At 40.0% G+C, this 18,802-nt stretch overlaps 1 protein-coding gene across 1 annotated transcript in view; it reads right to left on the bottom strand.

The window, feature by feature from the left end:
- itga11a (integrin, alpha 11a) overlaps positions 1-18,802 on the bottom strand; it is a 51,423-nt gene that overhangs the window by 18,212 nt on the left and 14,409 nt on the right. The window contains exons 3-14 of the mRNA XM_014336178.2: positions 14,830-14,942; positions 14,271-14,362; positions 13,906-14,020; positions 13,687-13,814; positions 13,345-13,493; positions 13,112-13,256; positions 12,472-12,637; positions 11,874-11,944; positions 8,566-8,710; positions 7,557-7,705; positions 6,192-6,335; positions 516-719 (exon numbers count right to left, since the gene is read on the bottom strand). Coding sequence (XP_014191664.1) covers positions 516-719; positions 6,192-6,335; positions 7,557-7,705; positions 8,566-8,710; positions 11,874-11,944; positions 12,472-12,637; positions 13,112-13,256; positions 13,345-13,493; positions 13,687-13,814; positions 13,906-14,020; positions 14,271-14,362; positions 14,830-14,942 — 1,621 coding nt within the window. The remainder of the gene's footprint in view (positions 1-515; positions 720-6,191; positions 6,336-7,556; positions 7,706-8,565; positions 8,711-11,873; positions 11,945-12,471; positions 12,638-13,111; positions 13,257-13,344; positions 13,494-13,686; positions 13,815-13,905; positions 14,021-14,270; positions 14,363-14,829; positions 14,943-18,802) is intronic.

Here is an 18,802-nt window from a genome sequence, read left to right as displayed (position 1 = left end):
TCACTCATAATAATTAGCTTACAGTACATGCTGTAAGTTTCACCTACTAAGATAAAGTAGATTTTAACCCATCTGTCTATCCATCCATCCTCATTCACTTAATTCAGGGTTGCTGGGGGGAGTTTGAGCCTAGCCCAGCTGTCATACGCCAGGTACAACCTGCCAGTCTGTCACTGGGCTAACACAGAGACAGACTACCAACCCCACATTTTTGTACCGTGTGGAGAACTCACACAGACACAGGCAGAACATGCAAACATACTGTGCCACCATGTCTTTCAGCTTTTAACCCACCTGTTAAACTTGCTTTTAATCTATCATTTAATCCAAGTTTTACAGTTTTACAACTTGTTGCATATTTGCACAGTCAGTGCATTCATCTAAGCTGTTATGAGTAGGAAGAATCAAGACTTTCACAGGTTTTTGCCACAGTGAAATATACATAAATCCACGGCTGCCCAGCTTTGGGAAAGTTTACATGTATGTGCTACAGTGTAATGCACCACACCACCTACCTGTTTATATTTGCGTAGTATTCTGTTTTGTTGGCTAAAGAAAATATAAATGGCTCCTTTATGCTCATCTTCCAATGGAGCTCCCACCACCAAGTCATTGAACCCATCACCATTCAGATCAGGGACAGGAGCGAGGGAAGAGCCAAAGCGAGCGTTTTGGACACCGTTGTGAATTTCCAACGATCCTTCAAGGAAGAAACGATTCTGAGGGGGAGGAAAAAAATGACAGTTGTAATTGTTACTCCTAATACAGTGGTCTTGTTTCTGTCTTGGTTCCCACACATAAATATCTAGAGGCTACTGTCCCATGGGGGAGAATTTTAACAGTTTGTTTTTATTCACACAAACATTCGTGACTATCCACTTTGTTACTGGTGTTGATAAATAGACATTAGCATTAGTGGGGATTCCCATAGTGGGGGATCTGGCTGCTCATCCCCCCAAAAAATCAACTACAATAAACAGAGTTAGTGAAATAAAACACTGTTAACCACAGCAAGAGATCAGAATGCCTTTCATTCCTTTCCAAAGCTGGATTCTCCCCCTAGACATCAGCCCATGTATTAGCAACTGGAGTAAATGACTGATCATGAGAAGTCTGGATTATTTTAGAGTTATTTGGATATTTTCGAGCCTCGCTTTTGTTACGTTTACTCACATTCATTAAAGGAATTCTTTCAAAGTCATATTGGCTTGTTGCATTGGTTTGTTTTGACTGTCTTCATGACCTCTTCTTTGCTCAGTTTATCACAAACTCTGAGTGGGCCAGAGACAGCAGACAACTGCTGCACTTGAATAATAATCTTTAAAGCTGACCTTTGTATGAGAAATAATTTGGCTGAGGTTTGTATGTGTCATTCCAACTTACTCACACTGTAGCACAACTAACAGCACTATAGTTTAAAGCAGTGTTTCCCAACCACTGTACGGGATATAGGTGTGCCGTGAGAAACGATCACGTGTGCCATTGAAGCTTGTCTGGTCCCAGTCAATTAGTACTCTAAGCGACCTGCGTGAGTAATGGGCAGAACAATTACATTCTCTACCACTAGAAGGCAGTAAAACTACCTGCTCTAATTAAATGGGTTGCCAACTGCTAGTAAAACAGAAGAAGACCAAGAATACGTCACATAACAGTCATCCTCTGAGTGAGAAAACACAGCGGGTGATAGCAAGAGATAAATATTTGAAAAGAAACATTAGTCAGTATGACCTGGGTCCTGGAGAAAATTCCGACCTAGATGAAGACAATAGCATGAGTAGTGGTCAGAAGAAAGCAAAAAAGGTATACTGGGGACAAACCGAGCAAATTCCGCTATACCTGGTGCTCGGGGAAAAATGTATCAATATGCTTTTTGTGACAGTTTTGTTTGGTGGTGTGCCGTGTGATTTTTCAAATGCGAAATATGTGCTGTGGCTCCAAAAGGTTGGGAAGCATAGGTTTAAAGCAATGATGGTTTAAAGTGTTAACGGGGTTGACAGAATGGCTGATAATTTCGATAATTCAACCAAAACATATTCATGACCAGAGATGGGCAGTAATGCGTTACTTACGAGTAAAGTAAGGGATTACTATTGCAAAAAAACGGTAATTAGATTACCGTTACTTCCCCGTATGCTGCGTTACTGCGTTACTAAAACCGTGATTTTTTTGCGAGAATGTCTCATGACAGTGATGTAAGCGAGTGCGCCGTTCGTGACAACAGCTGTGTGCAGATCAACAATGGATCATATGAGTTCGGGAGAGAGTATGAGCATGCAGCATTTAAAGCGTGAAAGTACTGACCTTACTTTGAGTTTGATTCCATAAAAAGTGACAAAAACATTAGTGTCCCTTGTGCGTGGGAAGAAAACTTCTTTTTACAGCGAAAAAACCCCGTAAACTTCCAAGCAAGCACCAAGTGTGCTACGACGTAATGGGAAACTCACAGAGAAACTCGCGGATTCTTCCACTGACCGCTGCGGCACACCTGCACCAGGGTAAACCTCCGCCTATGCCACTCCTGCTTTACAGGTGAAAATAGAGCAACAGGACCGCTAGTCTTTGATGTTATTTATTTTCTGCTGTGTTTTACTTGCATCTATTTGAAAGAGTGAGTGTAAACACACACGCACACACAAAATATTTTATGTGCTGGAATGTGCAGAAAATAAGTTTAACTGTCAAACAAATTTCTTCCAGTCAGAGAATGTTGCATATAATAAAATTTTTGCTTGATGCATAAAGTTAAAAGGTTAAAACTAATAACACAAGTTTTAAAAAGAGACTTTTCCATTTGATTACATTTTGTATGATGGATTATGTAGAAAAAGTAGAATTGGGCTGAAAGATCTATCGCTTTATCACCTATTCAGGTTGTAAATCGTGTTTTTAAAAAGTAACTAAGTAATTAATTACTTTTGAAAATAAGTAATCAGAAAAGTAACGGGATTACTTTTTTAGGGAAGTAATCGGTAATTAGTTACTGATTACTTTTTTCCAGTAACTTGACCAACACTGATCATGACAACTCTCAGTTTGTCACTGCACGGTGACAACCATGCCAATTCAACCAGAAACATCCTTATGAGTGCGCAGCTCATAAGACGTTTAGTGTGTCTGGTACATTGGATACTTGTATATGGGCGAAGGCACCAACAATGCTGGACAATGCCATGTTTCTCTCCGCTAAACTAGCCTTCCTGCTGTCCAGACCTGTCGGCAACAGAAAACATTTGGTGCAATTTAGCTCTCATGGTTCCTAAATGCCTTTGACTGTTATTAAAACTAAATTTCTGAAATCATTGGAGCAAAATCATTGTTATTTATATTCATACATAGCATACGTAAATATAAATTATATCTACGTATGCAAAGTGTTCCAGTCTTTTTGTAAATGAAGAGCTTACTGTGTCAAAAAGCCATTTTTACAAATAGCATGCAAAAAGTCCCAGTGTACCATATGTTCCATTTAACAGAATAATAAATGCCTTCAGGCTCAGCACATTTCTCCATTAAAAGGACAGATCTGCTCATTAAATCATCCGCAGTTCATTTATTTATCTCATAATAAGAGCAAGGAAGTTTTTTTGTTCTCTGCCCTCGGTCCAGCTGCGTTTGTTGTTTCAATTACACCAAAACATCTTTAGTTAACCAATCATGTCGTGCTTTAAACAGAAAAAGAAACAATATTTTCTCCTAATCAAACAGAAGATAAGGCTTGGCAACGCTTCAGTGTTTTCTGCATAAGCCTTTAATTCTTCCTGTTTGAACTGAAATATCTTAAACATCTGGCAAAAGAGAGAAAACATGGAGGAATTTCACCTTCGGGCAGTAAAAGAACTAAAGACTGTCATATAACTTTAGTATATTTATTCTGACGCTCTATTCTTAGTAAGTGTTGAGTCAGATGGACGATAGTCACATCTATGAAAGCAACCACCCGACTGGAACATTTTTCAAAGAGGCAATCTGACAGAATGGAGCCAAATAATGGAGTCGATCAGTAGTCATGCATATCATTGCTCCACTTGGCATCCCTGATCATAACATAATTCAGGGCTGGCAGACGAAACATGATATCACTTGTTTTTTCAGTTGAATAAACGTGAAAGGAGTTGATTTAGGATGGTAGTTTTAACTTCTCGGCTACCTGATGTGAGCATGTGTGACACAGAAGGAGATTGATAGAGAAACAGGGAAAAATACAGTCAGCAGTGTTTAAATGTGAAACACATGGCTCAACCAGAAGGCTGTGAAGGGTCATAACCAGTCTGTAGTGGCTTAGGAGCAAGTTTTAAAAAAAAGCAACCATTTTTCATCGGCTGCCAGATTTTAGGTAACTTTGGTTAGATTTGGACAGAGTTTTCTTTACTATTTATTTCTGTAATATGGGGAACTTTACATCATTTTCATCATCCCATCTGCATCAGGCAAACATTTCTTATAAGTGAAGTCATACTAGTCTATTCGTTTAGATGATACTCGGGATAGTGTTTTAACATACAGGGAGAGAACTGCATGAGACAAAATCATTGCCAAAAATTTCACACAAAATAAAAATAAATATATAACAAAGGAGAAATTTTGAAATTTCGCATTTGTTTGTGTTTTTATTTTGTTTTCATTTTGTGATTTGAAATAAATTTCAGTTTGTTTCCAGAGTCCGTTTAGTTTAAGTTTAGCTTCTATTAGTTTCAGTCTTGTCTTTATTAATTATTATTGTATGGAGGATATATGTCTAACATCAGAACAGCTACTACAATACACATCCAACTGATACATCACTTTTGTATTAAGCCTACTGTACACACTCACTTCACCAGATGCACCTTGTCTCTTTTCCTCACCTTTGATTGGGTGTGCTGCTTGCCCTTAATTGCACTCACCTGTCACCTGTTATATAAGGACTGCACTCACCTACAGCTCACTCTTTCACTCCCACATGGGGCAGCAGCTGAGGTGAGTTTCTGTTTGAGTCTCCTGAGTTCATGCATTATTTTGAGTTACTTAAATCACACTTTATTTCCTTTCAGAGATCGCAGTCCATGTGTGTCTTTCCTTTATACGCGTTATTCAAATAAAACAAGAAACCTGTAAGTGATTGATGACTTTTCATTCTCGTCCTGACCGGATGAGCCATGATGGTAACAATCTCCAACCTCCTCTGAACCTTCCTCCAAAACAACTGTGGTGCTCTCAATCAAAATATTAATTATCAAGTAATTAAAGCTTCTTTCAGCTTCTCCTGTACTCACAAGCAAATAATTTACATACTTTATTTGGCAGATTTTCACACCAGATGTCATTCTTAATGAAACATTTCCTTCTTACCACTGATTTGTGTCTCCTCTCAGTTGCTAACCGTGTATCTTTCACGTGTGAGCTTCTATATGAAGCAAAGTTAGAGAATAAAAGAATATGCTGGTCATCCTTTAAAAAATAAATAAATTTTGGTGTCTATTAAGTGGCCAGCATTAACCTTTCTAAAATAATACATTCCTGGTTGCTGAGGATTGGTCTCTGGACAATTAAAAATGCATTAGTGCAGAATCACATTTTTGACTATAAATATCAACTATGAGCCCACCTGCATATTTTTTTTTAAACCAAGGAATTCCAACTTAAGAAATTTTCCAGGACAATATGACTGGGCAGCATCCTGGAGCGACACCTGAATCAACCACATTATTAATTATCCAGAACGTGGCATTTCTATCCTGGTGAAGAGAGACTTTTTTTAACATGTGATTTCTGTTTGTTTAGTTTTTAAGCTGCCACCTGTGATGTGGTTTGGGGGTGCACTGGATATTTAAATGCCCCTTCTATGCCTGTTCAATGGATTTGAGACAGCTGAAGACATTCATTATTCCAATGAGCATGACAGACCTGGAACACCGGGAAATTTCCTTCTATTAAAGAAAAGTTCTCGCCTCCAAATGGTTTGCTGGAAATGGGTTCAGAGGAGAGAGAATACTTTCCTCCTGAGTTCATGCTGCACATCAAATAAAGTCGGCACACTGGCATGGCAGGCTGTCATTTGATCTGCGCATTTAATCTGGACAAGATCATGTGTCAAATGTTGACAGTGGTGCTGGAAACCAGCAGAGTGTAACTGGGAAATCTGGGGATTGAACATATGCCGACCCAGTTCTGTGCAGTCGTTGGCTAACGCTCGCGTGCATTTATATACCTACCAGCTCTGTGACTCTGTAGATGTAGACCTTTCCTTTCTCCAAGCCTGCGCTGAAGAACATCGGTGCTGACACCAGAAGGTTATCAGTTATGCCGTCTCCGTCGATATCCACAGGTGCAATCTCACTGCCATAATAGGAGCCAATCTGAAAGAAACATGAGTGCGTGCAGTGTGAAGATCTGTATGATTTATCAGTTTAAAAGCATTCAACCAGATGATGACATTGCCTGCATTTAGTTTGTTAATTAAATCCAATCACAAATGACACACTATACAAAATAAAATACTCTTAAGTTGTGGTTTTTGCACCACATGATGTTTGGGTTTGAAGAGTTGCTCATCAGCTCGAGTGGCTTTTGAACTTCAATATTGTCAGCAAATGGCAGCTTGCTAGTGGTCAAAAGTCCTGACACTTTTGTAGAAGCTCAGACTGTGGGAGCTTTCCAGAGGGAGCGTAGATCAGTCACCGAAGTAGATAAAACATCATTAGAAACATCTGCCTTGTAAATTTTTATTTTTTGCTCAAGACTTCTCAGCTCAAGAACATTTTCTAAAAAGAAACATCTGCTATTTTGGATGAGCTGCTGCTGACAAGGTACAATGTAAGCTGCTGCAAGATCACTTCAGGCTTGCAGTCTGTGAACCGCTGCCAGTTCTGAGTGTAGTGGTCATTAACACACGGAGCCACATCCCCTTGAAATGATGACCGTCTTAAAACGTACTGTGACTCAGACGGATTAAATTCATAACACATGATCTGTAATCCAGTCGAAGTCGTAAAGTTAAAAATGATATAACAACAATGACACCAAGTGAAGCGCAAAATCGTAAAAAACAATGAAACAGTAATGGAGATTATATGCAGCCTTTTCTGAAAGGGTACTGCATGTCATGATCATTTTTCCCATTCATTTGATCAGATTTAATAGATTATTGAAAATCCAATGGTTTTGAAAGCTAAATTTGCAGGATATACTGGGTAACAAAATGTCTTTAACAGAGACAAAACAGTCCATCCCTTTGATCTGAGATAGAGTCCTGCACTGCCAGATGTGATCCTGATTTTTATACAGTGCTATACACATACACCACCGCTAGAGTTTATTAATATACACCCACTTTTCTGTTTTATCTATGAGTTTGATGTTTGAGTGGGTATCATTTAGGAATGGGTGGCATCAAAGGATGACATCCTGTTCTAAAACCTTAACCAGTTAGTCTGCATATGTAAGGCAAACTGTGGTTGCTATGGCCTCAATGACTGTTATACTTCCAAGACCAATATTAGGATTGCATCATTGCATCAACTGGCATACAGCTGCTTAAGTATGAATCAGTCGGTTTTTGGCTGTGGATGCTTCTGTACCTGCTGGCCTTTGAGGGAGTGGAGGATGGTGAGGTTGCCTGAGTTCTTGAGTGTGAAAATGATCACTTTGCCGGTGTGGTTAAATCGCGGAGCACCCGCTACGAGCAGACGACCATTTCTGGCTGACACCACAGACGTCACAGTGTACCCTGTTTATGTAAAAGAAAAAAACATGACGTATAAAAATGCAAACACCACTCACAGACTAAAAGCTACCAGAGTATGCAGCTTATACTTATCTTTTTATAACTATCCGTTCTGTATGGCTCTTTAAAAGTCTTTTTTTAAGTGATCTTTATGTAAATTTAAAGTATAAGGAACAGTGGAAAACTTTATGTTAAATCTTACAGCAGTGATTTGCATGAGTCAGGGAAAATGACAATAGTGATGCAATTTGAGGACTTAAATCTCAGTAAGCTGGATTCAGTAAAAGCTGGTGTTCTGGTTTCTCAGGTTTCTCCGATTTCATCTTCTATTTCATTTTGTCTTTCCCCACTAAAAATTCCAATTGCTCGCTGTATACTTTTCCACCTTCATCTCCCATCTTCATACCTCTCTTTCCCCCAGCTTTAACTTTCTCCCTGTCTGTCCAGAATTCTCCTTCCACCTCATATTACGATTCAGACTAGAATGCCTTCTATTGGCGGCCTGCTGGATAAGCTCAGAGACAAAACCACTGATGGCAAAAGCAGAGGCCTGTGGTCATGGAGTGGAGATGGAGCTGGATATGGTGGAAAGCACTGGAGAAATGGGTACACTTAATAGAGATGGTTTGCAGCTAAAACAACTGGTACTATTCCACAGCAGTCATACATCTCAGCACCAGCAAAAACAAAAAAAAGGTTGGAGCAGAAACTAAACACTGATAAGAGAAAATTGCTCAAAGGTTCTTTGATCTAAAAATAACATTTTTCTTTCCTGGATTTCTTTTATCTTTTCAATCATTTCCGTAAAACGTGTCCAGATTTTTCCACTTTTTAAAACTCCCTTAGGCTGTTGCAGTACTTACCCAAGTAGGCACCGTGGTTTTTGAGCTCTTCGGGAAACTCCTGAGCGTAGGACAACTTAGGAGGGACCACCTTCCCCTGTCGTGTTTCCTTCAATACAGCTCCGTTCCAATCATAAGCCCCAACAGCACCCACCAGAGTCCCATCCTGTATGTGACGTTAAGTAGTTAATAAATGGATGTGCATGCATGTACTTCATTCACACAGCAGAGCAACAGAGAAAATCCTTCTTGTGCTGCACATGTTGCATATGGACGCAGCACAGTAATTTCTGTGTGACGATGATTGTGAGGACACAGTCATGGAACATAAAGGTTTCCAATCAGCATTATGTGGCAGAGTCTGAGTGTTTGGCTCACCTTAGCTAGATTAATGACCGTTCGACTCACTTATGGTGAAATTTAATCTGGTGATAACTCTGAGGGGAGTTCTGAACTTTTTGTACTACTTCAAACAATACCAGGAAACTCTAATTAGGATATACAGTACCTCTGGCTCCCTCCAGCAGGTCATGGGATAGCATTCACGCAGATATCAGGATAACAGTGGAAAACTTTCAACCTCACAAGCTCTTGCACATTTACCAAATGAGTTACCATACTGAAGGTATTATGGTCTGTGGGATTTGTGGTGTTTGTTTTTGGACTTTACTGCTATTAAGCGGTTTGACTTTTTCATGGTTATTCTTACGCTCTTAGGTTCGTTTCATTGTTTCCGAGTCGAGTTTGTGATTCTTGTTTTTATTCCTGGTGCGCTATCAGACACTGAACTTTTGGTTCCCATATTTTCTGTCTTCTAGTAATGATTCTTGGTTTTGGCTTGTGTAAATTTTTAAAATCATTAAGCAGTAGTTCCTCTAGTGTTTCTGTTTGTGTCTTGCTCTGTGTGTCTTTTTTCTCTGACTTATTGTTAAGGTCTGTGTCTGTCCCATGGATAATTTTTTATCCTTTTACTTTGAAGGTCAGGTTTCTGTTGTTGTTCCTGTCTGTCCTCCCCCGACTTCACTGAATGGTTTCACTTGTGTCTCATTCCTCACCTGTTTGCCATACCCGGTCAATTTTCAGTGTATTTGATGTCCTGTCCTCCCTTTATTCTTTATCATATCACCTGCATGTCAACAGTCAGGTACTCCTCATTTAGCCTGCTTCATTTTTGATTTCTGTTTGTTGGGATTTGTGAACTCTGCTTTTACTCTTCCTGCTGTGAGTCTGCATTTTTCTCCCCTTGTGATGTGAAACCTAACAGAATGTCTCTATTTAAGCAACAGCTTCAGACAATTTGGACACTAATCTTTATCAGCTCGACCCTCTTTGTCGGTAAGCATTTTTATTAAACGTTCAAAATAAAAATGGATTTTCTTTCTTATATTAAATGTACACAAGTTTTTCCAGAGCCCCTGTTAATTCTTTTTCATTTTTTGGGCTCTCTGGTATTGCCCCTGTGGATTCTTTTGCCCGCTGAGCAACTATAACAAGCCTTTCAGGGAACACAAGTTTATCCTAACCTCATATTTCCTGTTATCCCTGAACTTCAGAGCTAAGTACTAATATAAAATAAATGAAAGCACGCAAAGAAACCAATCAGATCTCTGCTAAATATGGTATTTGTAAGTTAACATTCAATGAAGGAAACAAAGCTGTAAGTAGAAATCAGCTGTAGCCATGAGGAGGGACTGAGGGGCGATTTTCTGTATTCCGTAGTTCACCATACTTTGTATCAGCGACACTGAAATTATAGGGTTCCTCGGTTCAGTGGGCCCATTTTTTTCTCTCTCGCTGTACAGAATATGCCGACAGCACACTTTCCAGTATTTGAGCATGAGTTGGAAGGTTTTCTATTCCTTCCTAAAAAACGGAATTGTGTGCTTACCGCGCTTGCACTACGTCACTCTGTAACAGCAACGTTATGCCAGTGTGGTTATGTGTTTTGGTCAAAACGGTCTCCATGGCATATAAATGAAAGTCCAAAACAATTCAACCTCATAATCCAGTGACCTATTTCTACTGCAGATTCATTTTTGGACATAAAGTATGCCTTGCTTTTATTTTGAGATTGCAACCCTGTACTCTTGTACTCAAGATAGTCAGAGCTGCACAAACACACAGCTTTGTACTGGGGATGTACATTTTATCCCAGCTAAAAAACAAGTAATGGATATTCTGAAAAGTATTAAACACCAGAAACAGTTTTTGTGCAGATATGATTTTTTCTGTTTTAATATTAACTTTTATTTAACCAGCAAGTAAAACTCATCAGTTTAAGTATCCGTCAGCACAAACCTAGACCCCTCTTTTTTAGAGAGGCGAAACCGGAGCTCCTTTAGAAATCCTTTGCTAGCATAGGGAGAGTATTCAAACCACACAGAAGCACCCTGTGTGGGTTTGAACTCAGGAGCCTCTTGCTGTTAGGCAACAGTGCTAACCACTGAGCTCGAGCGCTGCTCAGAACAGAAAAAAGGCACACTGAGAAACTGCTCTATAAGAAGTTGCATGGGACGGCTAAAAAATATGTGACATAAGAGCCCTTCCTAGCTGGCACTAGTTCAGCAAAACCATCGGGGACCTTAAAGCAGTTTTTCTCCTTTAAAGCACGGACATTCTTTCCAATGTTATCCTGCTCTCAGCACTCTGAATGGCGATGTCAAGCATCTTTGGAATCCAGCCTTGTGGACGAAATTTCCAGCTACCCCTGCCACCCAGCTGCAAAGGCTGCATATATTTATTTTTCAACATATATATGTGTGTGACATATTTATTTCTCCCTTGATAATCCTGCTGTTAAGGCGAACTGGAAAAAAAATCAAAGCAGTTGCATCAGCCAATGTCTCTAATGAGCCAGAAAGCAAGGAATGAAAATCGATGAATTGGTACTGTATGAACAGCAGCTGGAGGAGACTGACTTATCGTCCTCCTCCAGCTGTGTGTAAATCCAGCACACCTGCGTCTATCTGCTCTAAGATACAATCAATGTCTATAGTGAGTAAAAGTGAAAAAACCTGAGCCAGTCTACACCACAACTGTCTCACTTTTGTCTCAGCGTTTCAATAATATGCTTCCTTAGGGAGCGAGGGCTGTCTTCACTGCATAGCTGAAGTGGAAAAAGGGCCTGTTTCTCTTGTCAGTGGCTTCTAAATCAGGGTGACCTAAACCTCCAGGGCCACACATCACCTCAGCACCTCAGGAGGGACTGGAAAGTAATAAATGACAGGTTTTGGGAAGGAGTTATGATGGACCTGAATTTGAGACGATGTGTGTTGTCCTACGCAGTGACAGATGGTGCGAGACTAGGAGGTAGCAGAAGTTAGACTTACCTCAAGGCTGTGAGCGGAAAATCCAGCCTGAGACATCTGGAGGCCAAACGCCGTCCCATTCTTACTGGTTCCTGTGTAAACAAGTCAGTTTTTAGAGTTTTGAACCACTGCAGCGGCACAGACGTTTTCGGAAAGGTGAAGGAACTGGATACTTTTGTAGCATGACCACTAGGAGTGTAACAAATTATTGCTTTCAGTTTAATTTAAGACTTTAATATGAGATGTTTACAAGATGATGCCCGTTAAAAGGGGAAAGATGATGCTATCAAAAAGTGCTTTTTAACAATATGTATTTAATTTAAAGTTACACAACAGAGGAACAACGTTTTTGTGCATATTGCTATTTGTGTAGTTTCTTTTTAACAAAAGGACATTTCTGCCCAGAGACCAATACATTTATTAAACTCTGCTATAGACAAGATTATTGTTTGTTATTTATTAGTTTATATTAATCATTTATTGTTTATTATTATTGTTCTTTCATTATTATTTCTGAATTTTGCCACGTAAACTTAATCGTACCCACAGTGTTGTGAGTGCATCCCTAAAAGCCTCACTTTAACCATGAAATTTTGGTAAACTAAAAGTCTTGTAAAACCTTCCAAACTGAAGATTCGCTCTCCGAGTGCGTCCACAATATCCTTCAGCGCTGACTCGTCTGTCACATTAAAGAAGTGTTTGTCGTCTGGATCGCTGGCAATGTACTTAATTTCATTGAGGAAGGCCTCAGGGTTGATTCCTCTGCGGTTGTAGTAGCCAAGAACCTAAAAGGATCAGATTAAACAGTCTGTCACTAAATGCATGAAGCCAGGACCAGCATAACAAATCTCCCATCCTTTAATTGCCCTGAACCGAGCTGATATTCGCACTCATTGAGCAGGTTTCTGATAACCAACTACAGTTGACTTTCAGCCAAATGACTCAAAGGGTTTAGCCACTGAATGGAAATATGTGTGCCCTATCTCCACAGGAGTAATGGCAAAAACTAAAAACCACTGCGGCTTTGAAGAGATCATTCACGCCTTCGTGTGTGTTTGGAGCTCTTGGAGGACTCTGAGTGTTTTGGCTCCATTTGTAACTTTTGAGAGAGCTGCTATAATTGAACCCCATGAAGTCACCTCATTAATGTTTATGGTGTTTCATTGCTCCACAGGGAATTTACTGCCCTTCAGAAAACCAAGTTCAACCTCAACTGTAAGCCATGTAATCCAGTTCAATAACTGATCTAGCAGACTCACAGCGATGGCATAACGGGTGATCCCGTCCTTCTCACTGTCCTCAATGGCTTGCTGGAGATCAGCACTGTCATGTGACTCTCCGTCAGTTATCACAATCATCACCTTCTTGGCTCCACGTCGTCCTCCGTGTTTGAAAGCTTGGGAGCTGTAAACATGTTTACTATGTTTAGTAAAATGCAGTACAGAACGGAGGATTACTGAAGTGTTCGTTTGGACTAACGGAGTTACTGTACCGTGCTGTGTTGATGCCAAGAGCTGTGTTGGTCTCCTCACCACCCCGCTGGTCGATACTGCGTGCCCTTTTCACTACTTCCTCTACTGATTTGTAGTCACTGAGTTTGAATTCATGGACAACCTTCTCACCATACTGCACAACTCCAACCTACACAAAGAAATGCACTGACAGTGATCAATAGCAACAAAAACATCGTCTTCATATTAATGAAACTTAATTCTGAGGACACAAAAACACGGAACAACATAAAATACATTAAAGACTATGAACGAAGAGCAAAATCTAGATCTGTTCAACATACGTTCTCTTAGTATTTTTTTTGGTTTGTTTTTGTACAAACCTGTATTTGACCGGGCCCAATGTAGAACTTCTGAAGAATGTTGATGAGAAAAGCCTGCACTTCATACCAGGGATAGATGGAGTTTGAGCCATCGAGAACAATCACTATGTCCATGTAGGTTTCGCACCCTGGAAGGATAAGGTACAAGCTCCCAGATAAGGATCTAATCCTTTGCAGAGACTTAAAACCATCAATGAATCTCATCATTTAAAAACGTACTCTGAAAGGCAGGGGCGATTGTTCTGGAGAACTTGAAGCTTGCATTGACTCTGGAGCATATGCCAGTGCTGTAGTACGAGCTTCCACACTCATACGACCATAATGGTCCACAGGCCTGAAAGAAAGCATTGATACAAGCAAGATTATTGACCTCAGCATAATACAAAAAGCAAGGTTCATGCCAAGAACAGCAGCATTAAAACCATGTAATCAAAAGACAATCTTGTGGGAAGTTTTTCTTTTCCCCCTTATTTGGACAACTGCAATCTTATGTGTTCTTACACGCTCAAAAAGTTCTGCAGCAGCAGGCCATTACTGTTTGTTATATTTCATAAAACATAACTAATTTTTAAAGGGGCTCTCACCACAAAGCTGTTGTCTTTAGGGTTAGATGTAAGCGTCATTCCCAGTCTCATCTTGTCCTTTCGCTCTGATACGTTTGTCAGAGATATCCTTCCTTGAGGGAAAATAAATTTCACTGAGATCTATGATGGACTGTTTCAAACACACATAAAGAAATACGCTATCCACAATCTGGAACTTTGGTTTGTGTCAGCAACATCTACATCCTCAGATCTAAATGTTTGCTTCATGAAACTTCTTGTGAGTACCTAACCAGCACAACATGTGCAACCCGTATGAAGAGGCATGTGGTAACATTTGCGGCAAATCACACAAGTGGAAATGCACATAAACTGTTTAAAAAAATAATAAAATGTGGAATGCATGGTATGGTACCCACATTTCTGTCTGACACATGTCATCATGATGTTTACTGACACATGAGGTGAAAAGCAAGCAGGAACCGTGGTAAACAACTTTGCAAAGCATGCATTCATTTTGCATTTATGATGGTCTCTGTCAATGTTTGGACTCTTTTCGTGATGCTCTTGTAAAAATGAAGAGGTGTTTTTAATACTGCACCTAAATTGAGCTTGGCGCAACCGTTGCCGTTGGTTCGTTTGCTCAGTGAGCATTTATAAACATCCCCCGTCTGGTAAGCACCGTTCATTTCATACGGGGCACCCACTAATAACCTGAAAAACAAAAAACAGAATCCAAAAGTTAGTCACTTAAATGTTTAACAGCAACAGCATCAAACTTTCTTATATTTAAAAGTAAATTTTTGCCCAGTAAGTAACTTTCTGAGGGAATATGATGGTGACTGTTAACATCAAAGAGGAACAAAAAAACACATGGGCTGACCTAAAATGCTTAATTATTCTTTTTTCCATGGAAGTCACTACGTGTAATCTAATCCAGCACTGCCCCGTCTCATAATCATTAACAGTTCCATGCAGTCACACCTAGAAGCTGGCCAGTACAACCAGTCACTGCTTATAAGCAATATCTTTACAACAGAGACGTCAGAGGTGCAGGTTCAGTAACGATAGGAGGAAATGATCTTATTTGCATTTAAGAATCCGATCAAAACACTCAAGTTGCTGCAGGACTTTTCTGCCACTCATGTCAACATTTTGGAACATAGCATCAAATTCAACAGCAAGGCTTGAAGCCATTCACATTCAGACGTTATCATAGTTTTTAGCATCGCTTTTTCTACGTGCTGCAACGGCTCACTGTGTGACAATCAAAACTACCGATGCAACAGCAATGGAAACAAAAACCCTTGCTTATGCTTTATAACATGTAAGACAACTTTTGAAGAGTGGAGACGTGAACATTATTTTTATTGCAGGAAAAGTGCAAACTGCAGCCAGGGCAGAAACAACTGCATTACATTCAGTGAAGTTACTTTAGTTTGTTGGGGCACAAGGGGACCCCTCCAATTCATCACCACTACAGTATGATATAAACAACTGACAAACATTTTAAAAAATGTGCACTTTACTCAGTCACATTCAATATGTGCTGGACACACATTCTCTACTAGCTGTTTTAGCTAATGTTAAATATCTAAGTAAACAATGAAAAAATTTGATGCTACTAAAAGTTAGATTATTCAAGACTCTCTCTCACATAGTGAAGGCTAGAGTAGCAGCAACTGGAGAGAGTGGACTAAGGTTAGACCCTTGGGTGGGCTAGTTTCTCTTATTGTGACTGAAAGCTGCTGGAGTCTAGAGTTTGTCACTTCTTGGGGAACCCTTGCTGAGCAAACGCTCCAAGGAGTAATCTGCCTTGCAAGCTATGCCTCTGATTATGCAGCTAGCACAATATCAGCTAACTGGGCGGTCGTGGCTCAAGAGTTGGCAGTTCGTCTTGTAACCGGAAGGTTGCCGGTTCGAGCCCCGGCTCGGACAGTCTCGGCCGTTGTGTCCTTGGGCAAGACACTTCACCTACCGCCTACTGGTGAGGGGCCGATGGTGCGATATAAATGCAATCCATTATAATTACTTTGCAAGTACCTACACAGACAAAATCAGCAAAGAAGCCAGAGTGATCTTAAAGGTACGTGTATAGCGAGCCCAGCCCAGCAGCCAGAGCAACAGGTAATAAAGGCAGTAAAGATGTTTCAGTTTGTAGCTTCCATGTCTACAGGTACATGTGTCTATAGTAGAATCATTGTGGCAACCACTTTAATGTCTCTTTAGGCTGGTTTTTAACTTTGCTTTGTGTTCGGTAAAGTGGACAGTGTGGTGAAAATGTTGAGAACAGCTTGCACCGCCAAGGTAACAAAACGAGAAAATTAGGCTAAAGAAACTTAAATAATGTTTTCCAAGAAGGAAGCCAGAAAAGGCTGTATCCACAGAGCTGAATACATTTTTTTAAAGTGAACCTCAGGCTGAAATAACAGGGCTACTTGTTTCTCCTGAGAAACTCATGACAGCTTGGGTAAAACAAAAAAGACAGAAGTTTGGACAATAAAGGTGACCGCGCAAATATTTAATACTCCTGCTAAGTGTCTTTGGATTTGGAGACTTGCTGAAGTCTGAACGTCTTAATGTGTTAACGCTAAGGTCTAATCACTGCTACAGTAATGGTTTCACTGGGACGTCCGAGAGGAATAACTGACTTATTTGAGAGCTGTCACATTACTAAACAGAATTTAGATGTCCTCAAAGAACAGTGCTGAGTGCCAAAGATTCTTTTCACATGACGAATGTTTGTGAGGAGTCGCTCCTGTACTTGACTTCACAGTAGGGTTTCCTGTGTGGGGTCAGTGAGGTCTAATAAAAGTCACTAAAAAGTTTTAGACGACTTCATTTGATGGAGAATATAAGTCATCTGGTGAGTTTTCTTCAGAGCTGATGGAGGGCGTAAAGATCTCAAGGAGGACTATAAATCAAAGGAGTTTCCAACAAGTCCTCCAAGGTAAATAACAATATCAGTTTCTTGTTCCTACCTTTATATGTGACCCATTTGCTGAACCCCCCCCCCTCATATAGCAGAGCTATAAGAAAGAGCGAAACAATCCACAAACGGAGGGTGGAGGTGTCGTGGAGGCATATTCCCGCTGATTTCCAGCCAGGAAACTGGCACGAGATTTCCATTTTGGACAATTTCTTTTTCATTGTTAGTTTTTACATTATTTCTGAACCAAAGTTTGTTTGACTGGCTTTGTTTTCAATTTAACTTAACATTTGGTAAGTTTTAGCCATCAAGGCTTGCTGTTTATAGCTACGATAATATATACTACTGTGCAAAAGTTTTGAGCCACATCTCATTTCCCACACACTGCACACCATGTCTTCTAGCTAATAGTTCACCTTTCTGGTATCTTTGGCATTTTTTGTATCTTTAATAAAATATCAAGAGAAGATGTGCTTTTGCAATAGTCTGCTAGCAACAAAATGGGTTTATCTGCTAAGTTGTCTGTTATGTGTAGATGCAACACTGGCTCATCCCTTGAGTTAGGTGCCTTTTTTAGGTTCGAATGATTCATAGGGCAGTGTGAAGTGGTCTAACAAACAAAACACAAGAAATTGTCAGATACAAGACTGAAATGCAAGAGACAACTAAAGAAATATTCCTGAAGAAAAAGAAAAATACAAGAAGGTCTTGGTCATTGCGAGCGAAAAAGATTAAAAAAGGAATGACAAGGATGCTTTCTGTGTACCTGTTACAATATTAACTCCATTGTAACATAAATACAGTGGTCCCTCGCTTTAACACGGTTCACCTTTCGCGGCCTCGCTGTTTTGAGGATTTTTTTTGGGTGCAATTTTGCATCCTTTTTTTTGTACAGCGCATTGTGTTCTGCGTCCTGATTGATTGACAATGGTCTACAGCCAATCTCGTGTCTCCTGTACAGTACAGAATGCCTTCAGCTTGTCAAATTTACATAAATCTTTGATCACTAGCAGTGTGACTGTGACAATGAGAAAATCACCCCCCTCCCTTGTTTTGAGGAGGGGGGTGATTCATATGAAAACAAACAACAAAAAAACGTGTCAGCTCGACAACATTTTTTATTAATGATCTCTTAGAGTCAAGCATTGGGGTGTTTTAGGTTTTCAGTATCTTTAACTGTCATGATTGTGTTAGATTTAATGGCACATCATTTCTACATAATTTAACCTCAGACTGCCATTAGCTCAATCTTTAATTTTCACATGCAGAGCAGAGTCACTATGTACAGCATTAAACCTGCAAAAAACCTGAACAGCACCAGTCAGAAGCAAAATTTCACAATACATACACTGCCATGATAACACTGGAGTTTACACGAGACAGTTTTATTTAAACTCCACAAATAAATCAAACCTAAAGTACTGAATTAAAAAACCCCTCATGAGCAAATGCTCCAAAGAGTAATCTGCCTTGCAAGCTATGCCTCTGATTATGCAGCTAGCACAATATCAGCTAACTGGGCGGTCGTGGCTCAAGAGTTGGCAGTTCGTCTTCTAACCCGAAGGTTGCCGGTTCGAGCCCCGGCTCGGACAGTCTCGGTTGTTGTGTCCTTGGGCAAGACACTTCACCTACCGCCTACTGGTGA

Source organism: Haplochromis burtoni, unplaced genomic scaffold, assembly GCF_018398535.1.
Source record: "Haplochromis burtoni strain Fernald_Lab_line unplaced genomic scaffold, NCSU_Asbu1 Contig_129, whole genome shotgun sequence".
In the NCBI taxonomy this organism is placed as follows: Eukaryota; Metazoa; Chordata; class Actinopteri; order Cichliformes; family Cichlidae; genus Haplochromis; species Haplochromis burtoni.
This window is presented reverse-complemented; position numbering and strand designations above follow the sequence as displayed.